The sequence below is a fragment of the Manis pentadactyla genome, chromosome 12 (genome assembly GCF_030020395.1).
Source record: "Manis pentadactyla isolate mManPen7 chromosome 12, mManPen7.hap1, whole genome shotgun sequence".
In the NCBI taxonomy this organism is placed as follows: domain Eukaryota; kingdom Metazoa; phylum Chordata; class Mammalia; order Pholidota; family Manidae; genus Manis; species Manis pentadactyla.
Window position 1 is genome coordinate 73,894,059 of NC_080030.1, and position 16,572 is coordinate 73,910,630.

The 16,572-nt window shown below is 36.5% G+C and overlaps 1 protein-coding gene across 4 annotated transcripts in view; it reads right to left on the reverse strand.

The window, feature by feature from the left end:
• The window catches only part of RWDD1 (RWD domain containing 1), a 25,307-nt gene continuing 8,735 nt past the window's right edge, over positions 1–16,572 (reverse strand). For 2 of the 4 annotated variants that reach the window (XM_036893550.2, XM_036893556.2), the window contains 5 exons: positions 14,826–14,956; positions 4,341–4,484; positions 3,502–3,634; positions 2,942–3,004; positions 1–297 (listed from right to left, as the gene is read on the reverse strand). In XM_036893550.2, the coding sequence (XP_036749445.1) occupies positions 176–297; positions 2,942–3,004; positions 3,502–3,634; positions 4,341–4,484; positions 14,826–14,956 (593 nt within the window). In that variant the 3' untranslated portion in view covers positions 1–175. The remainder of the gene's footprint in view (positions 298–2,941; positions 3,005–3,501; positions 3,635–4,340; positions 4,485–14,825; positions 14,957–16,572) is intronic. The other 2 variants (XM_036893555.2, XM_036893553.2) reach the window with 1 other exon arrangement.

A 16,572-nucleotide genomic window follows, 5' to 3' on the forward strand; every position in this document is an offset into this window, starting at 1 on the left:
TTTTATATTTGAAATTTTATGGTCAGTTTATTCAGTTCAATGATGAAAGCTATCAGAAGAATATTCTCCTGAAAATCATTTTTTCTTAGAAAAAAAGAGGAAAATCACCATCACCTTCTCAGCATAGCCACAGATGCTGTGGCAGTCAAGACTCTCTGCAGAAGGGAACAGTTCATTAGTCAGTCAAGTCACTCTCTGGGTCAGCAGGATTGTAATCTGGATCATCTTCATCATCCTCCAGCTCCAAATCATCCATTTCCTGGAACAAAGACTCATCTACCTCCACATTGTTTCCAGCTGCAAGACAAAAGATTTCAACTTCAGTCTTATACTCAGGAATAAAAAGAGAACTCGTAAGTAATACCAAACAGAAACTTCTGAATGTGCATGTGAGGTGCAAGGAATGAAACCCTAACCTGTGGTATGTCACATCATACCAACAATGATCTATACTGATCTGCAGAGACTCACACATTTTAAGAGCAACTTCATACTTTCAGGTCATAGTTCAAAAAATCCAGTTATTAAAAAAAAGCCTCCCTAGAATGAATTATTTATAATGTTGCATGTTGTAAGTTGAAGACAATGATGATATGCCTTAGTTATACAAAGTTGATTATCTGCTGGTAGAGGTCCTCAAGAAAACGACAACCAGTTGGCTCACTAGCTGGATGCCAGCTATCAGAGGCTTCCCACGCCCTCCCGTCCTTGGAATGTGCATTCCACCTGCCTTCCCTGCTCCCAGAGGCTGCTCTAAGGACAGAGCCTTGAGACAGTGATATGTTGTTGAGCCCATCTGGGTGGTATATATTACTGAACTCCGTTAAAGCCTCTATATAAACATTTAAGATTTGGTGGGCAGATGCAGAGATCTATTTATTTTGCAGTCTCCCAAGACAAGCCTCATATGTATGTTCCTTTGCTTACTAAACCTTCCACCTGCCAATCAAGAGTGGCCTGACTTTCTTTGATTTCTCCTGCCCTCACACAGGGACACAGATTTCAGATTATCAAGCTCCTAGGAGCTTGCAAACTAACATTTTCACAGACCATGGGACCCACACCTGTTTACCTCTTTTAATTGTGGCAGATATGTACATCATTGAAGACCAACTATTCTTGTTATTTAACTGATAGATTTTACTTGTTCTTTGTTACCTAGTACCCTTGTAACCAGTTAAGCCTTTCCAAAATTCCAAATGTCTAAGTTCTGTGGAAAGCAATACCCAGGCTTTTCATCAAACATTTCTACTTTTCAGTCTGTCTAAAGTACATAAAGGTAGGTAGGACATTACAGTACTCTTAAGTCACCAAAAATTGTTCACCTTCCTTTCTTGTCAGACTGTAGCCCAATGACACTCAACTCTGTGAGAAGTCTTGCTTCACGCCCATGAGCAGTTTAGTAATAAAATACAATTTGCTAAGTCCAGGCCAAAAAATATCTGATTCTGTCTAAGAGAGAGAGTGAAGACTTCACAAAGCAAATAACATCTGAAATATCTTCATGATAAACTTGAATTCAACAAGAAGAAAAAGCAATTCTGGGTAGAAGCATATGCAAAGGCAGAGAGAAAAGGTAAGACCTTGAATACTTCTTACACAAGATTCTTGAGGAAAAATATCTGAAGATAACATAGATGAGAGCCAGACTGGAGGATGGTATAGTTCAACCTTTTTCTAAGCAAGAGAACCATTAAAGAATTTTAAGGAGAGAAATGTCATAATTAAATAAGGGTTTTGGAAATTCCACCTGAGATGGTGGTGACTATAGGGCTCTAGGAGGAGGAAGAGACTAAAGCAGAAAGATAATTTAAGCAGCTACCACAAAAATCCAGGTGGAAAGAGCCAAACAGACATTTTAGAGGCAGAAACAATAGACAAGTTTTGATGAGTTATTGGATATGAGGAGATACTGATCCATCAGAAAGGAAAGAGTCAAGAATGAGTGAAGAGAGTAAAATTTCTAAAGTGCAAGAAAGAATAAGACAAAGCTTTCTGTATCTGGAATTTCTCAAAACAGGAGGTACAATGAGCTACTAAAGTGAGAGGGGGCTAGATGAGGACATTCTTGCTGTTCTGATGTTGTTGTTAGGACTATAGAAATCAAGAATGTAATAAAATACATGTAAAAAAATAAAATGCTGACTGCATTAAGGACCCAGCTTAGGTTACGAAGCATGATATAACTGTGGGCCACATCAACACTGCTTCTTAACCTTCTGTAGCAGATAGTTCAGGAAAAAGGTTGAATGGCTAGAGGATCCCTAACTGGCAAGATGGGTGTGATGGAAGGCTAATGATGTGCAGAACTTTAGGATGCTCTTGGAGGTGTGACTGAACATGGAGTCCAATTTTAAAACACACACACAGGCCACAAGCTCAGTAGAGTCAGGGAATCTGTCTAATTTTCTCTGCTATATGCTCTGCAGCCAGGACAGTGCTTGACTTTCAGTCAGGGGTGCAGTAAATATCCATGGACAGATGGGAGAATGAAAGGAGAAGGAAGGCTTAAGAGACTACATGGTCTAAACATAGTAATAGTAGTATGAAATATAAGATTTTTGGTTAGAAGTAATGAGAAGTTCCAGACTTGAGGTTTTTATAAAACTTCATTACAAACTATGGAATACAGCGTGCTCCTAGAAATTTGAGGAAAACAGGTCACCTGAGTCACGGTGGCCTGGTTTATTAACTGTCAGAGGGTAATGTGACCATAATTGTTTATTTATTGCTATCTTTCATGTTTAAGTTACCAGAAAAAAATTTTTTAAATACATTGCTATACTTTAATGTATAAATTGATTTACATTAGAATTTATTCTTCAAAATGTATTTCTTCACAGCCTTGGGAGGAAAAATTTATATTGATTTACCACTAATTTTTATGGTTTAATATATTAAAAATAGCATACAATGTACATGTAAAATTCTAGTATCTTACCATCCTCTAAGAACTGGATATCAGATGTATCAAGATTATGATCTGTTTCAAATAGTTGTTTCCCTGAAAGAAGAAAATATGTTTAATTTAAAGGGTGTAGTTTTCCTCCATCTTTCCTACAGCCCTTTAAAAAACATAATAATCCAAGAAAACAAGTTTGAAACCAGTTTTTCTGTGAATTTCAATAAATTTACAAATTCCATAAGTAGCTAAGGGGCATAGGAAATGTATTTGCATTAAAATGGAACAAGTGAAAATCCAGTCTGCCTGGGAGTCCCAGAAAAACAAATAGGTTTTACTCCATTCACTTCCAAGGCTTCTCATCAATCCTGAAGGTCCTGGTAGCTATTCCCAAGATGTACTGATTGCACTAGTTAGATCAAAGATAAGCCACAAAAATTAATTATAATTATGTATGAAGAAGCATCATGCAGAGAGAATACTTTCTCTTTTTGTCCTAGATTCCTAAGTATACTATTTCTTACAGAAATCTGTCCAAATGATCTTTTTGCTATATAAGTAATAGAGGAAGACTTGGGGGGGAAGAGCAGGAGTCATACCACTTAATTTATTTTTTCCAGCTTGTTCTTCTTCTTTCATTCTTTTCTTTTTAATTTCCAAGAGTTCTGCATCAAACTTGGCCTTCCAACTTAAGAAATTCTCAATTGTAACAGGAGTGCCATGAAATAATTGCTGAGAAAATTAAAAAGACATGTCACCAGACAAATGAGACAACAGTTTAAAGCATAACACCTAAGGATCCTCCAGATACATGAATATGTATCATCATTTAAAGGAAAAGCACAAAGAACCGCTTCAAGTTTTGGAATACTTAATCTGATTTCTGCCTGCACAGGATACTCTCATTGGTTTTGGGAATTTACTCTAGAACAGTCTGCTTTTTATTTTAATTACAAAAAAACGAAGATAATATGCAGTGTATCATCCCATTGTTATTCACTGTTAAGAAGTAAGTTGTTTCTGTAAGTAATTAATGTGTTTTGAATACAAATCAACTTACAATACTAATACTACAGCTTTATCATTTTTGCTTCATTTCAGAATTTGAGATTTTTTTTTATACTTTATGTTTAAATTACTCTGGTGGAGATTTATAATTCTAAACTCTAACCATAAGTGAAATAATTTCTATTTATTTATCTTACCTGCATGAGCTTTACTAATGATTACTAATCATTACTCATGCCATGTCACCAACTGAATGAGGTACTTCTCAAATTTTACTTAGTAAAGCCCTGCTAAAATTTACTTTTATTTTTGTGATTTCAAGGAAAAAAATTAATGGAATTTCCAAAAACAAAGCAAACAAAAACCAAAAAACCAAACCAAAGAAGAACAGATTTAAAGAATAATGAAAGAAAACGGCTTTTAGATATACCTTTTCAGCTTCTTCTGCTTCTTTTTCTTTTTGTTTCTTTTCTTCTTCTCGTCTAGTTTTTATTTGATCTACTATTTCATTTAATTTCTCTTGCACAGCTGTTACTAAAGTAAAGATCATCACCATACCGTGGTTTTCCTCTGCCTATGTAACCAAAAAAAAAAGTTGTAGTGTGAAATTTGCTTCTCAGAAAAATAAAAACTAACCAATGAAAGAGATTTAGCATAATCACTAAGCTCCATGCATTTATAAATATGATTACTAACTCAACTACACCCTAAGTTCACATTTGGATAAATGATCATAAAAATTGAGCATATGTATAACAGTATCTTAAATTTTACAAGTTGTGTGATTTGCTATATCCAACCGAAATCAGGTATTTCAATAAATTCTGTTTAACAATCATAAATGTAGATAGAATTCAGAAAACCTTTTCCTACAGTAGCTAGTAACAACAGTTCTCCATCATATTTTGTTTTAGTTCTTTTTGGATATTTTAAGAGCTGTGACAATGAACTGAACTTTGAGGCCAAAGTGATTTTCTAACATAACAGGTAATAAAGAAAGTACGTACTTTTGTAATGTACCTTTATGTGCCTTTTCTTTCAGTTTGAAATGGTTTAAAACCAAATATAAAAGCACTTCCACTTCACAAAAGGGAAATAATTCAAAAGCTATTTGGAAGTTGGTCATTTGAAGTCAGAATTAAATAAAACAAGACACCTAGTTTACCCAGAGAAACAAGATAGGATTCCAAGGAAGTAAACCAAAAAAATCCAAAATGTAGAAGACAATTTCCATGCAATAGGCAGGAGAGATTTCCAAGCATTCCTTTAATAAGGGTGGCATCAGCACAAATTGAGTGGGTATTTCATCTCCTGGGCCCTCCACTAGAACAGAGATTCAAACTAGCTTCGATAATCCTCTTCTATGTAATCCTGTAATCCTCTGTGAATTCTCTACACTAAGGATCCTAAATCTGACTCTCAACAATCTCTCCCCTGAGTTTTTAAACTACCAACTGGACAATGACTTGGATGACCCACATGCATTTCAACACTGAAACCGTCATCTCCACAAAATTTATTTCTAAATCTTCCATCTCAGAGAATCATACCTCCACTCACACAGCCCAAATATTCCCATCCCATCATAAACTCTATTACTGCCTCTTATCTATTCTTAAATATTTAAATCTGCCTACTGGAATGGGAAGGAAAGATGGCGGCATGAAGGTGAGACAGGGGCCTCCTCCCAAAACCACATATAATATGAAAATATAGTTAATACAACTAATCCTGAAAGAGCAACAGGAAAGAAGGCTGCACCAGACTGCATACACCTGGATGGAAGAGGGTAACATTCCAAAGCCGTGATCTGGCAGGACCCAAGCCCCTCCCCCACTCCAGCTCACCTGCGGGAGGAAGAGAAATGGAGCTGGGAGGGAGTGGAGGCCTGGGACTGCTGAACACTCAGCCCTGGAGATCTGCTCTGGGAGCATGAACCTACAGTGCATGGTGCTCTGAAGATTAGTGGGGTTGAAAAGCTAAGACAGGTGGAATACCTGGAGAGACTGAGATAACAGCCACATGTGGAAAACGGATCCACATCCAGCTGCTCTGGGACAAAAGAAAGGCGGGCAGTCTGAGACTTCCTAACAGTGAAAGGGCTACTAAAGGGGCAAGGACTGCACAGAGCTTGCTGCTCAGGAGAAAAGACAGGTGGGCAAAATTGTCTGGGAGCACTTTGCCCAGCAGGTTGGGAACCTTCAAGAGCTTCAGGCACTCCATCCCCCTGGCTTACTACGCAACTACAAGGCCCCCCACCGTAACATGCAACTTGCAGCACCTTCCTCCAGGCAGGCCGGCACTTGCTCACAAAATGGCAGCCCCTGCCCTGGCAGCAGGCCAGCCAGAGGGAGGCCCTGTCCATGGCAGCTGCAAACGCAAAGCACAGAGGCTTACACCTGTGCGCACAGCCCACTGGTTCTGGCGGTAGAGACAGGCACAGCAGCTGGGAAGCAGGAAACAGCTCTTTCCTCCCCCCAGGCACAAGTACCACTCCTCTGCAACCCCCGACATTGCTCCAGGGGCTGAGCAGCTCCACAGAGTAGAGCTTCTGGGCAATAGAGGGTGCCACATACAAATATGAAATGTCAAAGGAACCTGATTCAAAGCAAAGTCCTACATACACCAGAAAAAGAGTCAAATGAAACTGATCTCATCAATCTTCCTGAAAGCGATTTCAAAATAAAAATCATAAACACGCACATGGAGGTACACAAAAAAACACAAGAACTCAGGGACGAATTTAGGACTGAGATTCAATCATTAAGGAATAAAATATCAGAAATGAAATGTATAATGGAGGGATTAAAAGCAGATTAGATGAAGTAGAGGAGACAGTAAATTGAATAGAAATTAGAGAACAGGAATACAAAGAAGCTGAGGCACAGAGAGAAAAAAGGATCTCAAGGAATGAAAGAATATTAAGAGAATTCTGTGAAAAATCCAAACAGAACAATATATGCAAGAACAATATTTGCATTACAGGGGTACCAGAAGAGGAACAGAGAGAAAAAGGGATAGAAAGCGTCTTTGAGGAGGTTATTGATGAAAACTTCCCCAGTCTGTGGAAGGAGATAGTCTCTCAGGCCATGGAGGTGCACAGATCTCCCAACACAAGGGACCCAAGGAAGACAACACCAAGACATATAATAATTAAAATGGCAAAGATCAAGGATAAGGACAGAGTATTAAAAGCAGCCAGAGAGAGAAAGAAGATGACATACAAAGGAAAACCCATCAGGCTATCATCAGCCTGACCAACATAAACCTTACAGGCCAGAAAAGAGTGGCATGCTATATTTAATCCAATGAAGCAGAAAGGCCTTGAACCAAGAATACTCTATCTGGCAAGATTATCATTTAAATTAGAAGGAAGGATTAAGCAATTTTCAGATAATCAAAAGCTGAGAGAATTTACCTTCCACAAACTGTCTCTACAGTGTATTCTGGAGTGACTGCTAAAGAAGGAAGTGTTTCTAATGCTAAACAGCTGTCACCAGAGGAAAAAAAACAACAGTAGAAAAAGTAGAACAATTCATTACTAAGCAGATGCAAAATCAAATCAACTACCCCAAAAGTCAGTCAAAGGATAAAGAGTACAGAATATGATACTTAATATATAAAGAATGCAGGAGAAAGAAAAAGGAGGAAAAAAAAAAGAACGTTTAGATTGTGTTTGTAATAGCATACTAAGTGAGTTAAGTTAAGACTCTTGGATAGGAAGGAAGTTACTCTTGAACCTTTGGTAACCACGAATCTAAAGCCTGCAATGGCAATAAATACATACCTATTGATAATCACCCTAAATGTAAATGGTCTGAATGCACCAATCAAAAGACAAAGATTCACTGAATGGATACAATAACAAGACCCTTCCATATGCTGCCTAGAAGTAACTCTTACTTCAAAACCAAAGACATACACAGATGAAAAGGGAAGGGAAGGAAAAAGATATTTCATGCAACTAAGAGGGATAAAAGAGTATGAGTTACAGTACTTGTATCAGAAAAATAGACTTAAAAACAAAGAAAGTCACAAGAGACAAAGAAGGACATTACATAATGATAAAGGGTCAGTCCAACAAGAGGATACAACCTTTATAAATACCTACATACCCAACACAGAGTACCTACATATATGAAATACTAACAGAATTAAAGGGACATAGAATGCAATGCATTCATTTTAGAAGACTTCAACACACCAATCACTACAAAGGACATAACTACCAGACAGAAAATAAGTAAGGAGACAGAGGCACTGAACAACACACTAGAACAGATGGACCTAACAGACATCTACAGAACACTCCACCCAAAGCAACAGGATACATTTCTTCTCAAGTGCACAGGGAAACTTTCAATAATAGATCATATACTAGTAAACAAAAAGAGACTCAGTAAATTCAAAAAGATTAAAATTGTATTAACCAGCTTGTCAGACCAGAGATGTACAAAAGTAGAAATAAATTACACAAAGAGCATCCATTCACGACAAAAACTCTCAACAAAATGGGTATAGAGGAAAAGTACGTCAACATAATAAAGGCCATATATGACAAACCCACAGCCAACATCATACTTAACTAATAGAAGCTGAAAGCCTTTCCTTTAAAGGAACAAGACAAGGATGCCCACTCTCCCCACTTTTATTCAACATAGTTCTGGAGGTCCTAGCCATGGCAGTCAGGCAACACAAAGAAATAAAAGGCATCCAGATTGGCAAAGAAGAAATCAAACTGTCTCTGTTTGCAGATGACATGATAGTGAACATAAAAAACTCTTTAAGAATACACTACAAAACTAGTAGATCTAATAGCTGAAATCAGCAAAGTTGCAGGATACACAGAAATCTGCTGCATTCCTATACACTAACGATGAACTGGCAGAAAGAGAAATCAGGAAAACAATTCCATTCACAATTGCATCAAAAATAATAAAATACCTAGGAATAACCCTAACCAAGGAAGTGAAAGACCTATACTCTGAAAACTACAAGACACTCTTGAGAGAAATTAAAGAAGATACCAATAAATGGAAACACATCCCATGCTCATGGATAGGAAAAATTAATATTGTCAAAATGGTGTTCCTGCCTAAAGCAATCTACAGATTCAATGCAATTCCTATCAAAATACCAACAGCATTCTTCAAAGAACTAGAGCAAATACTTCTAAAATTCATATGGAGCCAAAAACGACCCCGAATAGCCAAAGCAATCATGAGATGGAAAAATAAAGTGGGGGGGATACACTCCCAGACTTCAAGCACTACTACAAAGCCACTATAATCAAGAAAATTTGGTAATGGGACAAGAACAGACCCAAAGACCAATGGAACAGACTAGAGCACCCAGCTATAAACCCAAGCACATATGGTCAATCAATATATGATAAAGGTGCCATAGATATACAATGGGAAAATGACAGCCTCTTCAACAACTGGTGTGGGTAAAACTGCACAGCTACATGTAAGAGAATTAAAGTGGATTATTGTCTAACCCCATACACAAAGTAAACTCAAAATGGATCAAAGACCTGAATGTAAGTCATGAAACCATAAAACTCTTAGAAGAAAACATAGGCAAAACTCTCTTGAATATAAATATGAGCAATTTTTTCATGAACATATCTCCTCAACATGGGGAAAAAAGCAGAAATGAATGGAATACATCAAGCTAGAAAGCTTCTGTACAGCAAAGGACACCATCAGCAGAACAAAAGGCATCCTACAGTATGGGAGAATATATTGTAAACTATATATCCGACAAGGGGTTAACATCCAAAATATATAAAAGGCTCACGCTCCACACCCAAAAAGCAAATAACCCAATTAAAAAATGGGCAGAGAATATGAACAGACAATCCTACAAAGAAGAAATTCAGATGGCCAACAGGCACATGAAAAGATGCTCCACAGCACTAATCATCTGGAAAATGCAAATTAAAACCACAATGAGATAGATATCACCTCACACCAATGTGGATGGCGAACATCAAAAAGACTAGGAACAATAAATGCTGGCAAGGATGCCGAGAAAGGGGAACCCTCCTACACTGCTGGTGGAAAGGTAAACTAGTTCAACCATTGTGGAAAGCAATATGGAATTTCCTCAAAAAACTAAAAATAGAAATTTCTTTTGACCCAGGAATTCCACTCCTGGGAATTTACCCAAAGAAAACAACTTCTCAGATTCAAAAAGACACATGCACCCCTATGTTTACTGCAGCACTATTTACAACAGTCAAGACATGGAAGCAACCTAATTGTCCATCAGTAGATGAACACTTAAAACAGACAAAGAAGATGTTGTACATATACACAATCAAATATTATTCAGCCATAAGAAGAAAACAAATCCTACCATTTGCAGGAACATGGATGGAGCTAGAGGGTATTATGCACAGTGAAATAAGTCAGGCAAAGAGAAACAAATACCAAATGATTTCCCTTTTTTGTGGAGTATAACAACGAAGCAAAACTGAAGGAATAAAATAGCAGCAGACTCGCAGACTCACAGACTCCAAGAAGGTACTAGTGGTTACCAAAGGGGAGGGGTAGAGGAGGACAGGTGAGGAGGGAGGGAGAAGGGGATTGTGGGGTATCATGATTGGTGCACATGGTGTGTGTCGAGTCACAGGGGAGGCAGTATAGCTCAGAGAAGACAAACAGGGACTCTATGGAATCTTACTACACTGATGTACAGTGATTGCAGTGGGGTATGGGGGGAGACTTGATAATAAGGGTGAATGTAATAACCATATTATTTTTCTTGTGAAACCTTCATAAAACTCTATATCATTGATACCCTAATAAGAAAAAAAAGAAAGAAAAGAAAAAAAATTTACAGAAAGAAAATGAAAAAGTCCACAAACACACAGAGGCTTACCAGCATGCTCCTAAATAATCAATGGGGATCAATGACCAAATAAAAACACAGATCAAGCAATATATGGAGACAAGCGACAACAATAATACACCACAAAATCTGTGGGACACAGCAAAGGCTGTGATAAGAGGGAAGTATATTGTAATACAGGGCTACTTCAGGGAAGAAGAAAAATCCTATATGAACAGCCTAAACCCACAGTTAATGAAACTAGAAAAAGAAGAAATGAAGCACAAATTCAGTAGAAGGAGGGACATAATAAACATTACTGTAGAAATAAAGAAAATTGCAAAGAATCAAACAATAGAAAGATCAATGAAAAAGCAGGTATTGGTTCTTTGAAAAAATAAACAAAATAGATGAACCCTTAGCCAGACTTATTAAAAAAAAAGAGAGAGTCTACACACATAAACAGAATCAGAAATGAGAAAGGAAAACTCACTACAGACACCACAGAAATACAAAGAATTATTGGAGAATACTATGAAAAACCATATTCAAAGAAACTGGTAAACTGAAGAAATAGACAACTTTCTAGAAGAACACAAACTTCCAAGGCTGACCAAGGAAGAAACAGACTGAACAGACCAATTATCAGCCACAAAATTGAACTGGTAATCAAAAAACTACCTAAGAAAAAAGGCCAATACCAGATGGCTTCACCACTGAATTGTATCAAACATTTAAGTGAAGACCTAATACCCATCCTCCTTAAAGTTTTCCAAAAAATAGAAGAGGAAAGAATACTTCCAAACTCATTCTATGAGGCCAGCATCACCCTAATACCCAAACCAGGCAAAGACACCACAAAAAAAGAGAATTACAGACCAATATCCCTAATGAATATAGATGCAAAAATACTCAACAAAATATTAGCAAATCAAATTCAAAATACATCAGAAAGATCACCCATCATGATCAAGTAGTATTTATTCCAGGAATGCAAGGATGGTACAGTATTCAAAAATCCATCAACATTGTCCACCACATAAACAAAACGAAGGACAAAAACCACATGATCATATAAATAGATGCTGAAAAAGAATTCAACAAAATTCAACATCCATTCATGATAAAAACTCTCAACAAAATGGGTACAGAGGGAAAGTACCTCAACATAATAAAGGCCATATAGGACAAACTTGCAGCCAACATTATACTTAACAGCAAGAAGCTGAAAGCTTTTCCTTTAAGATTGGGAACAAGACAAGGATGCCCACTTGTCCCACTTTTATTCAACATAGTTCTGGAGGTCCTAGCCATGGCAATCAGACAACACAAGAAATAAAAGGCATCCAGATTGGTAAAGGAGAAGTTAAACTGTCCCTGTTTGCAGATGATATGATAGTGTACATAAAAAAGTCCCAAAGAATCCACTCCAAAACTACTAGATCTAAAACCTGAATTCAGCAAAGTTGCAGGATACAAAATTAATATACAGAAATCTGTTGCATTCCTATACACTAACAATGAACTAGCAGAAAGAGAAATCAGGAAAACAATTCCATTCACAATTGCATCAAAAAGAATAAAATACCTAGGAATAAACCTAACCAATGAAGTGAAAGACCTATACCCCAAAAACTATAAGACACTCTTGAGAGAACTTAAAGACACTAATTAATGGAAATACATCCCATGCTCATAGGCAGGAAGAATTAGTATTATCAAAATGGCCATTCGGTGTAAAGCAGTATACAGATTCAATGCAATTCCTATCAAAATACCAACAGCATTCTTCAATGAACTAGAGCAAATCGATCTAAAATTCATATGGAACCACAAAAGACCCTGAATAGCCATAACAATCCTGAGAAGGAAGAATAAAACTGGGGGGATTACACTCCCTGACTTCAAGCTCTACTACAAAGTCACAGTAATCAAGACAATTTGGTACTGGCACAAGAGCAGAGCCATAAATCAAGGAAATAGAATAGAGGGTCCAGATATAAATCCACACATATATGGCCAATTAATATATGATAAAGGAGCCATGGATATGCAATGGGGAAATGATAGCTTCTTCAATAACTGGTGTTGGCAAAACTGGACAGCTACATGCAAGAGAATGAAACTGGATTACTGTCAAATGGCGTACACAAAAGTAAACTCAAACTGGATCAAAGACCTGAATGTAAGTCATGAAACCATCAAACTCTTAGAAGAAAACATAGGCAAAACTATCTTGAGTATAAATATGAGCAACTTTTTCATGAACATATCTCCTCAATATGGGAAACAAAAGCAAAAATGAACAAATGGAGTACACATCAAGCCAGACAGCTTCTGTACAGCAAAGGATACCATCAGCAGAACAAAAAGGCATCCTACAGTATGGGAGAATATATTTGTAAGCTACATATCCGACAAGGGGTTAACATCCAAAATATATAAAGGGCACACACTCAACATTGAAAACTCAACACCCAGAAAGCAAATAAACCAATTAAAAAATGGGCAGAGGATATGAACAGACAATTCTCCAAAGAAGAAATTCAGATGGCCAACAGGCACATGAAAAGATGTTCCACATAGCTAATCATCTGGAAAATGCAAATTAAAACCACAATGAGATATCACCTCACACCAGTGAGGATGGCCAACATCAAAAAGAATAGAAACAACAAATGCTGGCGAGGATGAGAAGAAAGGGGAACCCTCCTACACTGCTGGTGAAATGTAAACTAGTTCAACCATTGTGGGAAGCAATATAGAGGTTCCTCAAAAAACTAAAAATAGAAATACCATTTGACACAGGAATTCCACTCCTAGGAATTTACCCAAAGAAAATAACTTCTCAATTCAAAAAGACATGTGTACACCTATGTTTATTGCAGCACTATTTACAACAGCCAAGACAGGGAAGCAATCTAAGTGTCCATCAGTAGATGAACACTTAAAACAGATAAAGAAGATGTGGTACATATACACAATGGAATTTTATTCAATCTTAAGAAAGAAACAAATCCTACCATTTGCAACAACATGGATGGAGCTAGAGGGTATTATGCTAAGTGAAATAAGCCAGGTGGAGAAAGACAAGGACCAAATGATTTCACTCTTCTGTGAAGTATAACAACAAAGCAAAAACTGAAGGAACAAAGCATCAGCAGACTCACAGAACCCAAGAATGGACTAGTGGTACCAAAGGGTAAGAGGTTGGGGAGGGTGGGTGAGAAGAGTGGAAGAGGAGGATTAAGGGGTATTATGATTAGTGCACATAATATAGTGGGTGCACAGGGAAGGCAGTATAGCACAAAGAAGACAAGTAGTGACTCTAAAGCATCTTACTATGCTGATGGACAGTGACTGTTATGGGGTATGTGGTGGGAACTTCATAATAGGCGTGAATGTAGTAACCATAATGTTGCTCATGTGAAACCTGAGCGTAAGATTGTGTATCAATTATACCTTAATAAAAAAAATACCTGCCATGCCCATATTGTGGGTAGTCCATCCCACCACAGAACTAGCCGAGTAAGAACTTTCCAATACCTATTTTACCTTCTACACAACCTCCCCTCTTGGAGAACTCACAAACCATTGTCACTGTTCATAAGCTTATGGAGGAGAAAAATCAATCAGTCATCAGTTGTCTTCTCAGACTGCAGGCAACTGGCCTTTAACAGGTCAGAGAGGCTGGGAGTTTTAGTTCTTCTAGAAGTTGGAATTTTTAACTTTACATGGAACTGGACATTTTGAGAATCAAAGCAAAACTGAGTTTATAACTTAAAGTACCTACCAGAACATTTTATCACCTAAAAGTCGTGGGTCTGAGTTTCCAACAGGGGTATAGAGACCATTTCTCTTATTCAAATGTTAAAGGTAGACCCAGGAAACAAAAATAATCATGCTTTGTGAATATAGATTTAGATATAGAAATCTACAGATTCTCTTTAACACTCTCTTGCTCTCTATACACACATATATACACACACATATATGTACATATATACTTATATCTATATAATTCTACTTGTTCAAAGCCAATAAAATAATCCTATTACAAAATTCATTATTTCCTTACCTGTAATGCTAATAATTTTAATATATCTGAAGCATCACTATCTTCTAGATTTTCCTGGGAGAATATTTCATAAAGGGGGGCTTCATCTGGATATTTTTCACTATATGTAAATTTGAGAGTAGTCTGGACAGCTAAAGACACAATGTAAGAATTTGATATTAATACCTTAAAATGTAAAGTATAAAGTCAACATTTTGGTTGAATTAGTAATTAATTTACAGTGTGTTGATGAAAAGTAGCACACCAGAATTTCCTGTAAAGAAAAACAAGGACACTATGAGACCAATTACTAATATAAAAAACACATTCCACAAAGATAAGTGAAAATAATTCAAGAATACTAAAAATCACTTCTAACATATGAAACATATTTTTACCATATTGCATGTCCAAGAAAGAGGATGGAAAAAAGCCACTCTTTTTAAAACCCTTCTTAAGATGAACAAAAAGCAATGAATATAACACAGAAAAAGAACTACCTTAGGCTCATTTTCAGGCCTTTACAAAAGCCAGTTCCCAGTGCAAAAGATCTAACTTTAGTCCTGAAGTCTGTATCTCTATCTGCACAACACCAGCAGGAGATGCTAGCTGACACAGTTGTCAACTGGACATTTTGAGAGATTATCTGAGAAACTTTTAACCTGTCTATACATTTTCACTCACTCTTCTGGCTTGTGCCAATTCACAATCTGACATTTGTAGAGGAGAGAGATCCTTACAGACACATCAGTGCAAGGAATCTCTCTGCAACTCAGCTAATAAATTCTCAATTCTATCAGGCAATCTGCAACTAGGCAGTAATGCTAAGTATTTTCTGTTAAAATTTATTAGTCACAACGATCCTTTGCCTAGATTTCACCTTTCTTGGAACTCATATTTTGATTATTAAAAACCTCCTGACTTCAATGATTTTTACTCAAATTTAGGGGAAAAAACACCTTAAAATGTGGTTTGCTATTTTAATTTTTGTAAATGATCTCAACAAAGAATTTTATGAAGAATGGATATAAGAAAAATTGAGTGTTCAATCAGTAAGCACATAGTGCCTTTTGGCATTTTTTTTAATAAACACATTTCTAATTATATTTCTAGAATAAGGGTGGTTTTTTTCCTAATTTATTGATTCTACTATATGATATAATAGACATTCATTATAGAAAATTTGGGAGTACACTGAGGGAAAAATAAAATCAGTAATAATCCCAGCTTCAGGAAGAGATCACTGTTACCATTTTGGTGTATTTAAAGTACTTAAATGTATTTCTAAAAGGATACTTTAAAGTATCTTTCTATGCATATATTTACATTTTAAAATGTAAAAGGATGCTTATGTTCTGTTTGAGATTTTATACATACAACATCTCTATCTATGTACATATATGTAGGTAACTGTACCCAACATCCTTTCAACTTGGATTTCAGTTAACATCTCAATGCTAACCTCATTTTCCATTATATAAGACAGATTTAGAGTTATCAAGTGATACCACTAAAATTAGTATTACTGGCTGTTCATGGCAGAATTTTAGTTGACTACCTTCCTAGGAAAAAAAAATCCTTGCAGTTAATACCAACTAACATGTTTTTATGAAGTTACAATATTAACTGAACCGGACTAAAGATGGAAATGAACTCCAGATACTCCTCCCCCAACATCTGCCAAATATAAATTAACTTACTTAATTGTAATTTATTAGTTTCATGTACTTTTTTTTGCATAATTTATTAGTTTTAGTTGTTTATCTGG